Source organism: Taeniopygia guttata, chromosome 14 (genome assembly GCF_048771995.1).
Source record: "Taeniopygia guttata chromosome 14, bTaeGut7.mat, whole genome shotgun sequence".
Lineage (NCBI taxonomy): Eukaryota > Metazoa > Chordata > Aves > Passeriformes > Estrildidae > Taeniopygia > Taeniopygia guttata.
The window spans coordinates 976603-995190 of NC_133039.1; the positions used below are offsets into that span (position 1 = coordinate 976603).

Below are 18588 nucleotides of genomic sequence, written 5' to 3' on the forward strand. Positions count from 1 at the left end.
GCTGTGTGTAACTGCTGAGATTATTTGATATGAAAATGCTAATTGTAAATTAATATGGTTGTTTACATTTCTGTTTGGGGTATAGATGATATCTCTATTAAAATGAGGATTTGTACTAACAGAAATGTTAAAACAGTAAATCCAGGTAGAAAGGATGAGCTTTCTGTAGTGCCAAAAAGGGTTTCTTATTTGTTTCTTGGATGATGTAAGAAATGTCACAGTTCTGTAGCATACATTCCTATATTCCTATAAAAGTATTTTAAAAGAACTTAGAAGGAAACACACTCATGCAGATGTGTTAAATGGTATCAGAGGCTCTTTGCAAAGTACGATCATAATTGTGGATAAGCATCAGAATATTTCAGTCTGTTGTGTTAGACTGCAATTGTCAAAGCTCTCATTTAGAGTCTTCCCCCCCCCTTACAATATTTGGTGTCAGAGGTTTTACTCTATCAAAACAATTGTGTTTCCACAGTATCTCTATTGGCTGATTGTCAGCGGATCCGTAACCCAAATTTGGGGCAGCCTACATTAATACTCCTCACTGAGCTGTTTGTTTTGCCTTGGACTGGGTGTTTGTTTCCATGGGCAGAGCACAGCATGTTTCTCTGGTTCTCCTGAGCATGATCTCACTCCAAGTAGGTGTGGGGAACTCAGGAGCCTTCTCTTTGTTGGTGGTATGAGCTAAGGGCTTCTAAGCCTCCTGTTCAAGAAAATGCAATGAAAAGTAAGGAGCAAACGTTGTTGTTGGAATCTGTGTAAGCAGAGAAGCTGTAAAAGAGGCAGGTATGACAGTATTGTGCCATTACACCCCATGCAAGTTCTCTTCTTTTGTAAGTGTGTTCAGCCTGTGCAGCCAAAGCTTTGTGGTCTCACAGGCTGGCTGCCCTGCTGCCTCCTCAGAGCAGCTCCTTCCTTTGGAATACAGATTCCAGATTCCATCTCCTTCCTACCTACCTGGAAACTCCCATCCTGCCTGCTCCCATCAGGCTGAGGGCTGCTCATCCAGGAAGGTGTTTTCAGGAGATGCCTCAGTGGGGCTGACCTGAGTAATACTCAGTGACTTCAGTGTTGATCTGTCAGCTCGGTGTCATTTGCTTTCCTGGTTTGTGTTTGCTGGAATGCAACCCACTGTATTCAGGACATAATACAAGAGGAGATTTATAATTGACCAAATGCATATTTTTCAGCCAGCTTGTTTGTAAGTCATGTCATTGCTGTGACTCACTGAATATGCTGATTTGTGAGCAGGGAATTAAAGACAAATGGCTAAACCAGTTGCTACCACCACGTGTGTGTGCCACCCCCTTCAGGAGAGTGCTGCTTTCACAGCAGGAGTTGGGAATTTCTGTGTGGAGCAGCTCATGTGCTGCCATAATTTCCAGTTTCCAGCTGCTGAGCTAGGTTTAACTGGTGCAGATGTTCATAACCCTTAGCAAGGACTGGCAGTTCAGGAACTCCTTCGTGCATGGTTCAGCCATAGCTGCTTCAGGGGACAGCTTCCAGGAGAAGGGTGGGACAGCTTGGCATAGTGACAAATTCCTCCATCCAAATATGCCTGAATTGGAGTCGCCTCCAGCAGTTCACGCTGCTTCAAAGGAAGGTAATGGCAGTGTGAGTCGCGTCCTTTAGAATTCTGTTCAGGAAGAATTTCTCTGTGCCTTATAAGCATGTTGCTACTGTCAGCATGTATCTAGATTTGTAACTACAAACTTCCAAGACTTTAGGCACCCAAATGTGTTAATACAACTAAGTCACAGGAATTTTCACTGAATCACTTTAATGCATCTAAATCAGATGTATATTTCGTTCCATTGAACTTTGGTCTTTTGTGAAACCATCTCAAAGAGATGCCTATGAGATGTCAGCTTGCTGATTAGTTTAAATAAATAAATAAGTAATAGGAAGACAGAGGAAGAAGGGAAAATGCAATTCCAGAAATTTGCCAGTGTTTTTTCCACGTCTCTGTTACAATAATGATAATTTAGGTTTTAGGTAGTGAGTGTGCTGGCAGAAGGAATTTGTAAGGAGTCTGATAATTTCTAACTCATATCACATGAGTGTTCATCACTTAGAATCTTAAATTCTACCCAGAATTTGATAAGTAGCTTAGGCAGACTTTGTAAGAAACAAGTTTATCTCCTTTCAGTGACATGGGCTGCCTCTGCCACCATGGCCATTCCTAATGTGGTACCAAGGCTTTTCTAAATAGAGTAAAAACTAGCAAATAACCTGTTGGAATTGGTGTTATAATTTCTTTCAAATGTGCATTTGTTTAGTTTGTTCAAAGCTTTTGTTGTCTCTGTGATTCCCATGTGTAGCAAGCCAAGCTGTGATCCCTGCTAATTGTATAGAAACGTGTAACACAGTATTTTTATTTATGATGCATTTGTATTCCTTCCATTCAAATATTGCATAAACTGTCCTCTTCTTTAACAAGACCCAAGGGCTGATACAGGAATGTTCGTTGCTGCTGTGAGATGTTGCTTTGTTTCTTCCTGTAATTCCATCCTGACTTGGCAATGCAGGCTCAGAGTTATCATTTCATTTGACCTGTAAATCAATCTGTGTAACATGCAAAGTAACCACGAATGCAAAGGAAATGAGAACAAAGTCATTTGAAAAGCATTTTATGGGGCACATTCCAAGGCTGTATTTATGTGTAGTTTATTCCTTCCGTGAGGAAACAGTGAAATATGCAGAACTGTAACACAAATACACAAAGAAACAAGAAAAAGGAAGGATAGAGTGCGAATATTTATGTATGTTAATGAAGAATGGAGGGATTTAAGAAGAACCTGATCTCTTAGCTTTGCAGCAAGGAATAAGGATCTGCATCTTCCTTTCCCTTCTGGCCTGGACTTGGAGCATGACATGGGTAAGTTTCTTTGCCTCTGTGTCTTACTCTTCTAATTTAGTAAGGGATGTGAAGAATGTTGTGTTATCATAACAATTCGGGTCTTACATTGCATTTGTTGTTGTTGTATCAATATCGTGTTGGTAAACTTTTTAAAGGATGGCTTCATGCCTTAGAAATGTTTGATACGTACCAATGTTTAGCATTTGGTTATATGAAAAATATTCTGAAGATCCCAAATTCAGATCCTATGATTAATCTTTTTGACTAAAATTCTAAGCACAGCTAGGCATAATTAGAGGAGAGCTCTACTCTTTTTCTCGTCCATTAACATTGCAAGACCTGATTTAAATGCTTTTTAACATTTTCTGTCCTCTCTCACATAAAGGGTGAATATCTTGCTATTGTCACTTCTCTCAGCTCTCTGCTGTCTTAGACATCCTTGTTATGGGGGTGGTTGTTTTTGTAGTCACAAAGAGGTAAGTTCTCTTAGTCAGAAGTATTTACACCCTGAACAGCTCTGCCCAGACTTCTCTGGGGCTGCAGAGGGAATCAGTACTTCATGCCCTGTCCAAAGGAGTCTCACCACGCTGATTCACAGGCTGTGTCAGTACCCCTGATGGGGCATCTGCATCTGAACAACTGCATGAGCAGGTGCTCAAACACACAGCAAGCTTGGACAACTCTGCTAATTCAGGGCTTAGATGCAGAAATTTTTAATAAGTCAACTGAAGAGAGGTTATCTTTTGTATGGCAGGTTATTTCAGCAAAACCCTGTCCTTAAGTAAGTTTAAGAGAGAGCTTAGTCTCTTCTGATTTTCTGCTATTCTTCTGCCCTTGGGCACTCCAGAACATCCCATCCTGCCTGTGACACACCAAATATCCGGCTGTCATCTTAACTCACTCCTCTCCTGAGCTCTTCACGCTCTGGTTATTCTGTTAAAGGCTCCTTTCTGCATAAGATCTTCCACACTTGAAAGCCATTCTTCAGGTTACCCCAGAGCTGGAGCACAGCTCCTGTTCTGTGACCTGGGAGTGCAGAGCTGTGACGTTCACAGGACCTGCTAGTGACCAGGACATAGACCTGGTCTCACACTTCTGCCTTCTGGGCCAGACCCCTCTGGGGTCCAGTACCCAGCAGTGTTCAGAACCAGCACAGGGACCAGGCTTTGTGTGCTGGGGACAGAGATTGTCTTGTCTGTCTTATGCCAGATCCTCCTTACTCAATTCAGGCTTGGCTTCAGCAGCATGTGATTTGAAATAAACTTGTGTAAGCCTACTGGGTTCCTCTATGAAACAGTGCAATTACATTTCAACATTGCTTTACAGTCTGGATGTGAGTAACATTTTGATAAGCCAAACATTTCAGAAATGTGGACCTCCTCCATGTAAATAAATGGACAAACTCCCTGACACCTTCCTGTTGTAATGTACAGTCATCTGCTATAAATACTGGATGTACTGAATGTTTTGTTTTTTCCTATGTGCCTACATGAACTATGAATGGTCATATGAGAAAAAGTAGAAAAAGGAAGTAGAGAGTTTTGACCAAAAGCAAGCTCCAATCTTAATGCAGCAGCTTTTCTTCTTGTAACTTTATCTTCTGTTTCTTTCAGAAATACTTGGCAGGATGCATTGAATAAAATACTACCATCCTTCTTTACTAAAGGTAAGAAAATAAGCATAACTGGAGAGGTACAAAATACCAGTTCTGAAAATTCCTCTGAGGTATCCCCTTCTTGCCAAGGTGGAAACCAAAGCCAAGTTAAAATGCTCTTTGTTAAATTTCACTGAAGAGTGAGGGATTGATATCCTTTGAATAAGCTGACAAGCTGCTTTGACTGGTGAAGGAGTTCTGGAATAGTTCAGGGATAGAATGGACACTTTATTTATTGCAATAAATGGTAAAAGCTGTCAGGGCTGTGGACAGCTCAAAACAGACAGTTTGGTGTTTGTTCTTGGGGGTTTTCCTGTGAGCTGAGCTTGTCACTCACTCAGCAATCCAAGCAATCCAAGAAGTGCAGATTAATTTGACAGGTTCAATATTCTGGTTCTAAATTCTGGTCCCTGATACATGTTATGTGAAAATACATTTGCCTAGGTCTCAGTCTGAGTTCTTGTCAGCACATGAACATTAAATTACATTTAAATTGCGATTGGTTACCTATGAACTTGAGCTATTTCTAACATGCAAACATTGAAAATTGTAGTAATTTATATTTAGATGTGGGAGTGTTTCTTTAGCATCTTAACTACTGTTTTGAGACTTAATTTTAGACACACCCATTTAAAAATGCTGGCTTTGATTTCTCATTGTTTAACTCGCAAAAGCATTTGTTTTAAAACTACTTCAAAATCTGAGGACACAGCACATATATAATTATTAATAAATTTATTAATTCATCATTCATTTAAATGCATTATTTAACAGTACATCACCTTTTCCTGTTCTGTTATGTACAAGGTAGTTTATTACCTTCATATTCATCTTGGAAGCCCGAGAACAACACATGTGCCTGCAATTAAGCCTCTCTGCAAATACAAAATTTTGGGGATGGAGATACAAAAGTCAGAATGAAAGTGCTGAGTAGCACTGCCAAACAGGATTTTTGTTCCTTCTCTAGTAGTTCATCTACAGGATGATGGTACCAACAGTATGTTTGTGTTGTGCAGTGTCTTATACTTTTATCAGACAAATGAGAGCTACCATCCTGTTAAGAATGGTCTGATGTGGAGAATTTTTAATTTCTTTTCCTGAAAAGGAACGTAAATTATGTACAAATTAAGCCCTGCCCTTTTTTGGGTCCCAGCCAACCACCAGCTACAAAGGAGCAGGAACAGCAAAAGGCCTGAGCACACGTGAACTTCTCTGCCTGCCTGGGAGCACCTGATGCCCTTGAGTCAGGAATTGTCCAGCACAGAGACCTCACCCTCCTACCTGCACAGGAAGGCCTGGGAGAGCGCTGACAGCAGGATTCTACCAAGGGTACTTACTAGCTCTTTAGCTATTTCTAAAAACCTGATGTGTGTGACTTTAACTTCTTATGGGAAGTAATTTGAACATTTCTGATATTTGAAATGACAGTAGGGGAGCTAAAAGCAACTCGCACTACATGTGCTGCATGGGATGTGACTATGCTCATCATGCAGAATACATTAATAAATAAGAATATCTCCTATAAATTCAGGGAAAAAAGAAAGTTACTGATTCCGAAAAGAAGCATTTTCAAAAAGAAAACTGCTTATGTTCAACATTTGAAAACAATTTTCTAAATCCATGAAGCAGAATAATGTACTAATGCTATTTATGCTTTTTAAGAAAGAGATTTCTAGAAAACTTAAACTTTTTTATGCAATCTCCAGCTTACTAAAACTTTAAGGAGATATTAATGACAAATATTCAAATATATACCATTTCTACAATATATGTGATAAGCTTGACTTTACTTCTCCTTACAATGTATAAAAAGATGCTTGTTCTCAGAAGAGAAGGCAAAAAAATTTTATGTGGCTTAAGACTCCTGCATGGCATACTCTAGAGATACAAATTTATGTTTCCTTGCTTGAACAGGACAGCATATTTGTTTTAGTTGTATTATATTAGTTGTAATTTAAATTTTGTTTGGAAACATGGATTATTTTTAATTTTTGAAATGTCAGGATGTTTTTCAACATAAGGAGCTTGTGTTTTACACTCTTATGCCACTCAGTTTACTGAATTGAGTGAGCTGACATTGGTGTTAAAAGCATGTAAGAGCATGGACAATTTGGTCCTTTCCTGTGTCTGAAATCTGAAACCCAACATATAAAATAAGAAGAATATCACAAACAAAATTATAAAACACTAAGTAAGCAATGGCTAAAGTAGTCCGTAATTTTATGTGCTGTGGGTGCATTTTGTGTTACTTTTCTAGAATTTTTTTGTCACCTGGAAGTGACAGAGCTGCCAGCTCCCAGCTCTGCCCCATTTCTGCCTGGGCTCTGCTGAAGCTTGGTGTAAATGGCTGAGAGCAAACTGTACTTAACTGTGAGGCTCCTCTCACATGAGGAGCTCTCCAACTATGAGAAAACCAAAATAATCTGCAGAGATTGGGTCCATATTCCTGTAGTAGGCTGCAGGCACCCAGCTGGGCTCCCACTTTATGGTGACATGAATGATTGCAGATTCCTTCTGGATTTTTGTTTGGGGTATAAGAGCCTAGATCCCAATGTGCAAAGGCCAAGCAGGGGCTCTTTGTGTGGCCAAATTAAATTTGGTGGACAAGTGATTAATGTTGAATAAACTAATTTGCAATACAGAATAAAGTGTACAGATGGGTAACTCCTATGGAGTTGTTATCCTAGAATGATATTCTAATAAGTTTTCCCAACTAGATGAACTCACAGGGCAGATGGCTTATCTCTTCTGCCCCTTGTTGGTTTAGCTGTCTATGAATGCCCTACTGAGAACAATATGGCCAAAAGTTAGTGAGAACTGGACAGAAAACTAAATATATATTTAATGTATAACCAGAAAAGCTCAGAATGGCAACAAACTTTCATCATTGCTAAAGACCCAAATGTGAAATAAAGTTGATTCTAAAACTAGAATGTATCCTTTCTTATATTGCTTATCTAATGTCTTGGTTTATTTTCCTGACTAGTAGGATAACATCAATTTGACATTAATATCTCAGAAGTTAATGAGTTTTCAAGAATAAAATGTTTGATGAAACCAAGTATTTAAAAATGCCATCATAGCTGTTACGGTTAGGTAATTATAATGGCTCTAAAATCCTGTAATTTCACTTCATTTCTATATTGCATGAAATTTAGGGATATGAGGAAAAGACTAAGTCTTGGAATATAAAAGTATTCAGACTCATTAAACATTATACATAGAAAACCCATCCCCAGAATTATGAATTTATAAATTTTAAACATACTAAGATAATAAAACTAGTATGGGAGCATTGTAATGTGAAAGTAATTTAAATAACCCAGACCTCAAAGCGTTATGCAGGAATTTTCAAGAGATCTTCTCTATTGCAGTCGTGATGCCAGAGGGATCCACGGAAGAGCTCCACAGCAGCCCGCCCTGCGAGAGCCAAGTGCCAGAGCCTGCTGGGCTGCTGGCTCCCAGCAGCAGCAGGACAATGGTGACAGGAGGTGGAGGCTACCTGGGATACAATCTGGGATGTGCCCTTGTTAGCTCGGGAATTGCTGTTGTGCTCTTTGATGTTCGGAAACCTAAATGGGAAATTCCAAGTGGAGCGGATTTTTTCAAGGTAGGTTGGAGTTAATGTCTAATGCTCATTATCAAGGCGTCCTCTTAAGGACCTTTGATTAAAACATTTATGGAAAAGCCTTTCAGGACAAGAAGAAGCCATGGTAAAAGGTCCTTGCATGCATAAATACCTGATTAAGGGATTGCAAACAGGGTCCCAGTGTCTCCAGTGTCACCTGTGATGCTCTGCTGGGAGGTGCCATTCAGCGCCCCAGGGAAACAGTGACCAGAGAAGGGACAAAGGTTCCTGCTCAGGGGAATTATTTCAAGTGAAAAAGTGAGAGCCAAGACAGGGCAGTAACCGGGATCACAAATGCCAAACAACTGCCATGCAGAGAATGATTGAGAAAACTGTGATTTCTGGGATTTCCAGGCTGGGAAAGAGGTGACTCAGGAGCAGGAGAGCTCTACAAGCTGTGAGTGGCACTGTTCACTGTCCTTCCAGTACAAGCAGGAAAGGCCATCAAGAATGAGGAGTCAGTTCAGTACAAACAAAATTATGTGGCTTTTCTTGCAGTGGGTACAAGGCATGTACAAAGCCTCAAGAAAAATTTACCTCTGTTGGAAACTGCTGAATAGATAAATTAAATTAGGCTCAAGAAATCTTCTGAATGAAAATGCTTCAGGACTAGAAGAGCATTCTGGGGGAAGCACCACATTTGCTTGCCGTGTTCACGCTCTTCCTGCAGAACCCGTTTATGAGCACTGATTCTTTTTGATTTTGAACAATTCAAGGAATTACTGTGTCTGAGAAAAAGGGGAACACAAGAGCTCTCCAGTATTTGACATCTCACTGCCATGAGTGGAGAACACACTCCCCAGTACCTCTCACAGCTGCTCCACGTTGGGGCTTTGGGGCACTTTCTGGGTGCTCCTGTCATGTCACACAAATTCTGGCTAAACCCAGGGTATTGCTCAGCTGATCTTTTCTGAGCATTTACTATAAGAGAGTTTGCCACTCCCCCTAGAACTGGGAAGTTGATGGCAGAGCTGGAAGGGATGACAGGACCTTGATCCTGTGGGCTGTCGTTGTGATGCCAAGTTTCCTCCTTTGGGCTAAATCACCCTCTGGGGCAGGTGGAAGGGAGGCAGAGGGGGATGGAGGATTCTGGGAAGAGCAGAATACCAAGCCAAGCAGATCTTGTCTGACCCAGGATGTTTTTAAGTTCAATTTCATAAACAACTTTTACAGAATATGGAAGAGGGATAAATTATTATTGAAGAACCATTCAAACACCATAAGCTTGATTTGTTGGTGCTATAAGTCTACATAATTTGATTTAAGTTTGTTGACTGGTGGCAATTTACATCTTCTAAAGGGGACTCGAGATCTCACAAATGATCTATAAATCAGTTTAGAAAGAATAAATATTACAAAGTATAGGAGAGTCACCTGGAAAATTGAACTATGGAGTCCTAGTAAATGAATTAATAAGTAACTTCAGAGGTTTGAGCAGTGTTTTGGAGATGGCTAATATTGTTTATACTGGTTAGCTTCTGTAGCATTGCATTGAGAGTGGGAGGTGTAAGTCAGCTGTATTTGTGAAATACTTTGGCAACCTTGGAGAAAAAAGTTGAGAGTTAAAGACTGGTTAGATTAGCTCTTAATATTATTCTATCAATTATTCTATGTTATTCTATCAATTTCATTGCAGGAAATAATATAAGACGTAATATTTTGAAATATTTGGTGATTCCAAGGCAGGCAGCTGAACCCCTCCTGCTATGATTTATTGTCCCTGGGGCTCTATTCTCCAGCCCTCGAGCACTTGCTGCTCCCATTCAAGTCAAACAAGTTTTGCCAGCCTGGAGGCTGCAGGACTAAGTGTGAAAATACGCATTATAATTGAAGCCAACAAGAGTCATCTTTGTTTTGCAACAAAATAATGGCAAAATTCTTAGTCACTGCTTTTTCTACCTGCTCATAATATTTTATTTAATTGTTGTTAAATACTGTGAAAAACAGAACCAGAGTACCATTAGATTTTCCTTGCTAGCCATAGTTAATACAGTTCTATAGAGAATGTAATGAGCTCTACCTGTCAGAAATCCATTCTTCTCTCGTGTTTCAGGGTGATGTGAGGGATTACGAAGCAGTGTTCAAAGCATGTGAAGGGGTTGACTGTGTTTTCCATGTAGCTGCATGTGGAATGTCGGGATTGGAACAAGCAAGTACCATTTTCCTAAAGTTTTCTTTGGTTACTTTTGAGAAAGAAAAAAACTGTCTGCATGTATCAAAGAACGTAATTTTACAATATTTATGTCAGAAGTTGTTATAAAGGCCAAGTCATCCATACAGAAAATAAGGGAGGTATTCTTTAAATAATAAAGTCAAAGTGTGAAATTAATGTACTACAAAATATTCTAGAAAAATGAGATCATAATTTTAGAATCTTGGATAAGAAGGTGTAGCCTTTTTCTCTGCTCTGAAGAAGAGTGACAGCATCGCTCTAAAACTAATACTGATGCATTTTCGTCTTGTGAACTCAGTCATGAGGAAACAGACCACAATCTATATGTTATGCTGAATTACATTGATAGTCACAGAAGGTGACTATCAAAAAAATCATGAACCTACTAATTTATTTCTAGTAACGGGACAGATTGCCACTAGAACAAGAATTTGTGAAAGCTTTCAGGGAGCATAACCCCTGCCCATTATTGTTGTTTCTATATCGTGGATTATTTGGGGTGTGACAAAATATTGAAGTACTATTATTTCCTTTTAGATGTATTTATCTTTCATTTTTCAACTTTCTTTGCTCATACACCGAACAAGACAATAAAAATGAGAACTGTCAGAAATCACTGTATGTCAGACAGAACTGTAACATGCACCACAAAAAGACCACAGCTATTGTAGATCTGGCAATTGGAACATCATATGGTAAATGTGACTTGTTTGATTAATTAAATCTTGTGCAAATTCTATTTCTAGCTTCAAAAGAAAGATCAGATTGAATCCATAAATGTTGGAGGCACAAAAATAATAATTGATGGTAGGTACCTAGATTTTCTTTCTCTGGATCTGATCCAAATAATGAATTTAAAAACTTTCTAACTGGATGTTTCCTGTGGAGATGAGGCAGTAAAACGAGGCTCTTCTCTCCCCCCTGTCAGAATATGCAGGTCCCATTACAGCTGGTAGATTTGCCACTAGTTTGAACTGGGGATAGGTTTTCAACCTGGACTTCATTCCTTGGCAGTCCATCTAAAGCTCTCCTCCATGGTTATTTTTTGCCTTTACTCTGTGTAATGGAGAAGTGTTATCCCCCTTCCTCATAGAAATAACATGAGAACTGTTGTACTGTTTGTTGTGTCATAAACATTTGGTACAGGGATCACAGATGTATATTTAGCTATTATTTTATCACATTGATACAGAAAACCTTCCATCCTTTCTGCTTACTGTGACCCCTTTTTATTATACACAGATTCTTAACTACTGTCTCTGGAAGATTCCAGTACATCTCTTTTGGTATATTCAGTTCCAGAAAGAAAGTTTTCCCAGTGTACTGTAAATACCAAAGCTACCTTCTCTTTGTTTTTCCTTCAAAAACCAGGTGTGGGCGGGGGGAGAAGGTGTGTGGAAAGGCAGCAAAATAGCAAAATCAGTTTTTATTTAGATTAATTTTCATGCTGACTGTGTGTTATTACTGAAAAAATGCAGAAATGGAATAGTAGGCAAGTAAAACTCTAAATGAGTTAGAAGGAAGAGTTGCCACATCTTGCCTTCTTCCTTCCCCAACCTCCAAACCCACAGAAACATGTCATGTCAAATCCCATAGGCTCCCATAAAACCAAGATACTGAGAGGAGCATGAACTTGCCCATCTGCATTTTAACAATACACCTTACTATTGTATTTTTTCCCAAATATTTACAATAATTAACATGTATTATTTTCAAAATGAGCCAATGAACCAGCAGGACAGACTGTTCTGCAAATTCTAAAATTTCATGAGTTTGCATTTTAATTCTCTTCAACTTTAGAAATATTGTTAAATGAAAAGGAAATTTACATTATTCAAGTTTGCAATGACAGATATGCAGCAGAATGCTGCAATGTCTTGGCTACACAGGACTGGAATCCTCAATTAAGTCTTTGTTTTGCAAATAACATTAATTTCCTTTGTAATTAAAGCATGACTGATTATACACTAGCAGAGTATGTTTTCCTGTTAACACATCATTTGTCACTGCTGAGCAGACTGAGACCAAGGCAGTTTGGTGGCATGTGGGCACAGCTGGCCCGTGCTCCTGGGTGACTTCATGTCCCATCAAAGTGGGGTGCAGGAGGCAGCTCATGGAACCAAGGGGAGCCCAGTGGCCTTGGAGTGGCTGCTCCCACAGCACTGCCCCAAGGGCTGCACCACAACAAATGTTCTTACTCATCTCCTCTGCATTCAACTTGTAAAATGAACATATTTTAAGAAAAGTTTCTCAAGGAGGAGTTTTTCCCCCCACCAAGATAATTCCTCTCCCCAGTAACTGCAATCCATGATATGATAGTTACAGGTACCTCATCATGAAACATTTGGTGACCACAATGTGTAAGATCTGCATATTCAATGAAAAATTCCAGGTGAATGGAAGATAATATTATATTAAATTATAAGGTAACATTAAAGTATTACCTTTTTTCTATAATTGTAATGTTTATTTTCAAAAATAAAATCTGCCAATGCAGCTATTTCTCCCTCTTTATTTTTGTTTTAAAATAATTTATTTTGTGTATCACTGTAGTCTGCAAACAAAGAAATATCCCTAGACTGATATATACCAGTACAGTGAATGTGGTGTTTGGAGGGAATCCTATTGAAGAAGGAGATGAAGAAACTGTACCGTATTTTCCACTGGAAAAGGTACTTTGTCCATGGGATGGTGTGGCATTTACTGTGCTCCAAAGGGTAGATTGTGTGAAGGCTGCTCTGAGAGCAGAAGATGTTTTATTGTAGATGTTCTCAGTACATTCAGCACAAAAAGTGAGTTAAGTACATACGAATGGACTCAAATTCACTCTGAAGCTAAAGTTGTGCCACTAAAGTGTAAATCTGGTTTTTGTCATAAACAAACTACATATTGACTAAATCTTACTATTTCTAGCTTTGTTTTGCTCAGCTGACATCTGTAAGCTGGTTAGATTGAAAAGTTGTCAGTCATAAACAATAAGTTTGCCTTTACAGATTCAATAATTATCTTATTCTGCTTCCTTATAGCAATTTAATCATTATTCCAGAACCAAGGCAATTGCAGACCAAATGGTTCTTGCTGCTAATGGAACTTTACTCAAAGGTACATATAAAGCATTTGGGCCTTTTCTATCATTGGGAGTGCTAATGGGCATTCCTTTCTTTGGTTGCTCATTCATCAATAGTATACTTTAACTGAAATAAGGATTTATTTGTTTCTATTCCTTTCTTCAGTGGATAATTAGCAGTTCTGATAATACCAATTTGTAAGCACTGTCCAATGGGCTCTTCTTGTAACCCCAAGAAGGTTTTTCAGGCTGTTAAGCTCAGGTCTGTCACAGCTATTGAATTCAATTTCACACAGAAAGAAAATCAAGTTCCCAGGAAGCTGAACCCCTCAGAATAGTCAAAATGAGCCTTAATTTTGACAGTGTAAAATTCAGACAATATGTGTCAGCCCTTTGCTGCTGTCACAGCTGTCTGACAGTCACCTGTTGCTCTCTCTCCAAGGAGGGGACAAGCTCCACACGTGTGTGCTTCGCCCGCCGGGCATCTACGGACCAGAAGAGCAGCGGCACCTGCCTCGAGTAGCCGTATGTGTTTTGTAGGCAGCTCTGGAGGACACCACAAGTAGTTGTAAGGGCATAGCACAAGTGGCAGTACCTTGATTGCGGTTCTTAACCATTCCTGCAGGAATGTGGTGAAAGCCTGGGGACAGGTGATGGGTGCAGGGTAATAAATAGGAGGAAACCAGCACTGTGGGCCAGGACCAAGCTGGGCTTCTCAGTGAAAAGGAAAAGTGGAAGGCTGAAATGCTGTGGTAAAGGAACTAGGCTTGCATCCCTCCATTTAATGGAAATTGTCTTTTAAACATGCACTTTAATTTCTGCCAAAAATATAATGTTGTAATACTATATAAATAAATATAAATAATACTATATTTTGCCACTGCCTATCACTGCAACCATCTTTGATTTCCAAAACCACCCACTAGTTGGATTTTTCCTTGTGGCAGGTTTCTTGTGCTGTAATTGTACACAAATACACCAAATCCCAAGTAATTGGGTTGAGACAAAATCATATTATAGTGCATAATAAAGGAATAATGTAGTTATCTTGTGTTTTCTGTTTCTACAGATAAATATCCAGCGCAGACTTTTTAACTTCAAGTTTGGGAATCACAAAGTTCAGATGAACTGGGTTCACATAGGAAATCTAGTGCAAGCTCATTTACTGGCTGCTGAGGCGCTCACCTCTGAGAAGGACTACATAGCTGTAAGTAAACAGTTTAATCACCAGTCGCTTGAGTTTTCAAACAGGTTTAATTTTTGATGTTTTGAGATCAAAGTGTGTCCAAAAAGTCATATGCTAAATTCTCTAAAACAGTGTGTAGCTCCACAAGCACACAGACAGTGCAAATGCAAATACATTTCACTCATAATTTGATGGTGTTTTTGTTTGATTTGAAAATACATAATTTCTTGGGTTATTGGAGGAAACTGTATTTTTAACTAGCTTAATATATCCACCATTAAACAAATATATATATCCTGTTATTCTCTTCAAAATAGGTTCTGACCTAAATGCATAAAATTTAGAGCAACCATTCTGAGGCATTCCAGTTGAATTTTCAGAGCTGAAAATTCCAGAAATTGTCCATTGGACAATTTTTAATGGGCAATTTTTAAAGGTTTTTCTTTTTGGTTCCACTGGTCACAATTGCAACGCCAATCTGAGGACTGTGAAGCATTACAGAACTGACAGTGCTGCAGCAGCTGCTTCATTCACAGTTATTGAAGGTCCTGGATTCATTTAGACTGGTAGGAACACACAGAAAACAGGGACTGACACAGGTGAACACCTCTCCATGTGTTCTCAATTAGTTCAGCCCTTGGAAGCCACCCAGCTGTTTTAGATTGATGCCATTCCCAGAGGTTTGTTGGGTGCTCAGGTGTTCCTGGTACTCAGAGCTGGGCAGACTCCTCACCCAGAGCACAGCTGGAACTCGACCTCAGGGCTGTGTTTGTTAAATGCCATCAGTGCTGCCCCTTCTGTTGGACTCACAAAGCTCATTCTGTGCCATTATGAAGAACATAATGCTCCAACAGCTGCTACTCCATGGGGAAACTGAGCTCTGATCTACAGTACAGCATGGTTAATCACCATGAGCCCTGCCAGCAGTGTGGGGTCACCACAGTGAAGCCCAGTGAAGGCAGTTTCCTCTGTGTACATCCACCTTGTGCATGCTGCTGTGTTACTCATAAAATCATGACAGGCAGGTAGGTATGACAGAGACAGAAAATGCCATCCTGGGCACAGTTTTGTCACTGTTTTTCTCTGCTTCTTTACCAGAGCGGTCAGGCTTACTACATCCACGATGGTGAAAATGTCATCTTCTCTGAGTGGTTTGTGCCTTTGGTAGGTACTGCAGAGCCCTGCAGCCCCCAGCGCTGCATGGGCACAAGCCCTGTCACTGACTGCCACACCAGACCAACTCAATGAAGTTCAGTGCACAGAAATTACTGAATTACTTAACATTAAACTCAGTCCTGTTTTACCTGCATGTCCCAAAGTTCCACTGGTGTTAAGGGAAGTTTTGGATACGTGTAACTGTGGAGTTTGGCCTTACTGCTTGGAGAGGATTTAGCTGGGAGGTCCAGAACCTGCTGCAGGACAGAGCATTTCATGGAGCAAACCCACAGTGCATGGCAAGCTCTGCCACCGGCATCTGGCAGGACTCTTACAGTCATTGCTTATCCCTTTGTCCTGGCATCAGCTGCAGCACAGAGGGGAAGCCCATCCAGAATCTTAGAAGCTAAAAAGAGACAACTGTATTTTCAGAAATATCAGGCTGGGATTCTAGGAGCATGCCAAAGTTTTGATCCTGCAATGCCATCACAGAAAATGACTGCAGCAGAAAATTGGGCCTGTATTTGACTGTAGTTCAGTATTCCAGTCTGGGTCACTTCCCCCTTGGAAATGGCCTTTTACTCCCCTTTACTGTCCAATTGCAGATGAAGGGTGGGAGGTGGGCACCAAAGAATGAGTTGTGGGTTTCAATTAAATTTCTTACTACCTGTATTGACAGAAAGACTAGCTGGAAAAAAAAAAAGTTTAGATAAAAGTTTTATCAACATTCTTTAAATTTTTTTTTAAATTTTCAAGCCTCATTGACACTCAATTTTGTGTAAGTTTTCTGTTATTCTTTCTTTTTATACCCTTTCTAGTTTGAAAAATTAGGCTACAGGAAACCTTGGATACATATTCCTGTTCTCCTGGTTCATATAGCAGGTAAAAAAATAAACTACATTCTTAATTATTGTGGGTTGTTTGATATTTTTTTTTTTATTCCTATTAAGCTACATAGTGGTTTCATAAAATGCAGGGACCCAAATTGCAGGAATTATTTAAATTAAAATTATTTTAATTGAGAATAATCACTTGTGCCATGTGGTATTAATTATAGTAGATAAAGTTTAAAGGCTATTAATAAACTCATCATGTACTTTATAAATTAAACTGTGCCTTCTACCAGTAGGAATTACGGGATGTATAATCTCAGCATTGTCTCAGTTTATTGTTAACCAGATGTCTCATTAAGTAATTTCTGTTTCACAGCCACTGTGATGGAATATCTGCACCTGATACTAAAGCCAGTTTTTAGCTTTACACCTTTCTTGACAAGGAATGAGGTAAATTAATAAAAAAAAGACGTTTATATATTTCTGACTCAGATGCTCATTAAGAACATGATACACCCTTTGGATTTTCTGCATTGCAGCTGTTTTCTGTTCTGTTTCCATTGTAATATCATTGATATATTTTCATCCAAGTTCTAGAAAACTGGATTTTAAAGTCACTGCCATAACTGTCCTTTTGGCTCCTAGGTGTGGAATGTCACAGTAACTCACACGTTCCGAATAGACAAGGCACGAAATCAACTTGGTTACAAACCAAAGAAATTCTCATTCGCTGATTCTGTGGATCATTACCTAAAAACAAGACCTACCTGCCAAGAAGATCACACGTTCCTTAAAATGGTGTTTGTTTTTGGCATTTTGTTAAGCTTGATCATTCTTTCTTTCTTCTAAAATCAAATAGCCACTCACCTGTTCCAGAAAATTTAATTTTGTTTCTGAGTATTAATTATCTGGTCATAGTACATTCCTCAGCCACTCTGGACTTTGTTATTCATATTACTATGATGACACCTCTCTGACCTTATTAAGAAAGAAAAAACCCAAACAAAAACAACTAGAAAAGTGAAAATGTAGGATGTATCAGGAAATGTTTCCCAAGAGCAACACAGTATTACAGCAAAGGAGGTCACCACAAATGTGTGCAGGAATAGTTTTCATGGATCTTCATTAAGTGATGTTTCATGCTGGGAAGCATTTTCTAAAACTGATAACTTGGGAAGGTGAGAAGGTGGAAGAAGAGGAACTGTCACAGGACAACAGTGCTGTAACAAGTCCAGTAGCTCCAATGAAGAAAAGGGTGATTAAACAACTCTTCTGATGAAGCCACAGCTACAGCTACTGTCAGTTAGCCTGAGGAATTACAGAGACCTGGGAAACAGTGGAAAAATATGGAAAGGAAATATTTATAAATAATAGCTGATTAGAGGAGTGGAAATCATATTTATGTAAAATAGTTGTATTGTTCTAAAGCTTTGTAAAAATGTAATAAATATCATTATGTGTGTTTGTAAATTAAATAATATCCTTTCAATGCAATAATAAATAATAACTGAACCAAATAACTGAACTTCCTGTTTGTAAGGAGCTGGTGGGAAGGTGGAATTCAGCCAGCTGTTACTGCTCTCTGGAGTCACATTCTCCACAACCCTGTAGCAGTGCTGGCACACACTGTGTGTTCAGGGAATTGCATTTTGGGGTGAGCAACGAAGCCAAGCACCAAGACAGGAGTGAGAATCCAACCTCTCTCTTTTCCCCTTTCTTAAGTCTCACATCAGTTGCTTCTTGGGTGAATTGCAGTATGTGAGCCACCTGTGCTACATGTATACACCAGGTGTAGCCCAGACAAACCTTAAAGATGTTAGGAGTTTTTCCTTAGGAAGTAGCTTTGCTCTGACCAGGGAACAGCTGCTCCCTCTCTTGCACCCCACAGGAATCAGGAGAGATGGATTTGCCACAGTGGGTCATGGAAGACAATGATGGAACAGCTCTGCTATCTGATTACCTATACTCTGTATTCATTTTGCATTTTCTTAGCATTTTACAGGATTTTTAAGACCAGTATGTTTATAGTTTC

The 18588-nt window shown here is 39.3% G+C and overlaps 1 protein-coding gene across 1 annotated transcript; it reads left to right on the forward strand.

Moving 5' to 3' along the window:
- Window positions 1–187: 187 nt before the first annotated feature.
- LOC100223156 (putative short-chain dehydrogenase/reductase family 42E member 2) lies at window positions 188–18076 on the forward strand. Its single transcript, XM_002192560.7, has 13 exons — window positions 188–4526; window positions 5668–5843; window positions 7889–8124; window positions 10196–10291; window positions 11062–11122; window positions 12869–12987; window positions 13342–13417; window positions 13825–13907; window positions 14452–14589; window positions 15667–15732; window positions 16542–16605; window positions 16933–17006; window positions 17202–18076. The coding sequence occupies exons 3-13, from the start codon at window positions 7894–7896 to the stop codon at window positions 17403–17405; spliced, it is 1212 nt and encodes a 403-aa protein (XP_002192596.6). The 5' UTR covers window positions 188–4526; window positions 5668–5843; window positions 7889–7893; the 3' UTR covers window positions 17406–18076.
- The last annotated feature ends 512 nt before the right edge of the window (window positions 18077–18588 follow it).

Bases quoted from the DNA above. Each gene is read 5' to 3' on its own strand.
- LOC100223156 (XM_002192560.7), top strand. From the start codon at position 7,894: ATGCCAGAGGGATCCACGGAAGAGCTCCACAGCAGCCCGCCCTGCGAG. The intron at 8,125-10,195 runs GTAGGTTGGAGT...CTCGTGTTTCAG, and splicing joins GTGGAGCGGATTTTTTCAAG to GGTGATGTGAGGGATTACGA. The intron at 13,418-13,824 runs GTACATATAAAG...TCTCTCTCCAAG, and splicing joins TAATGGAACTTTACTCAAAG to GAGGGGACAAGCTCCACACG.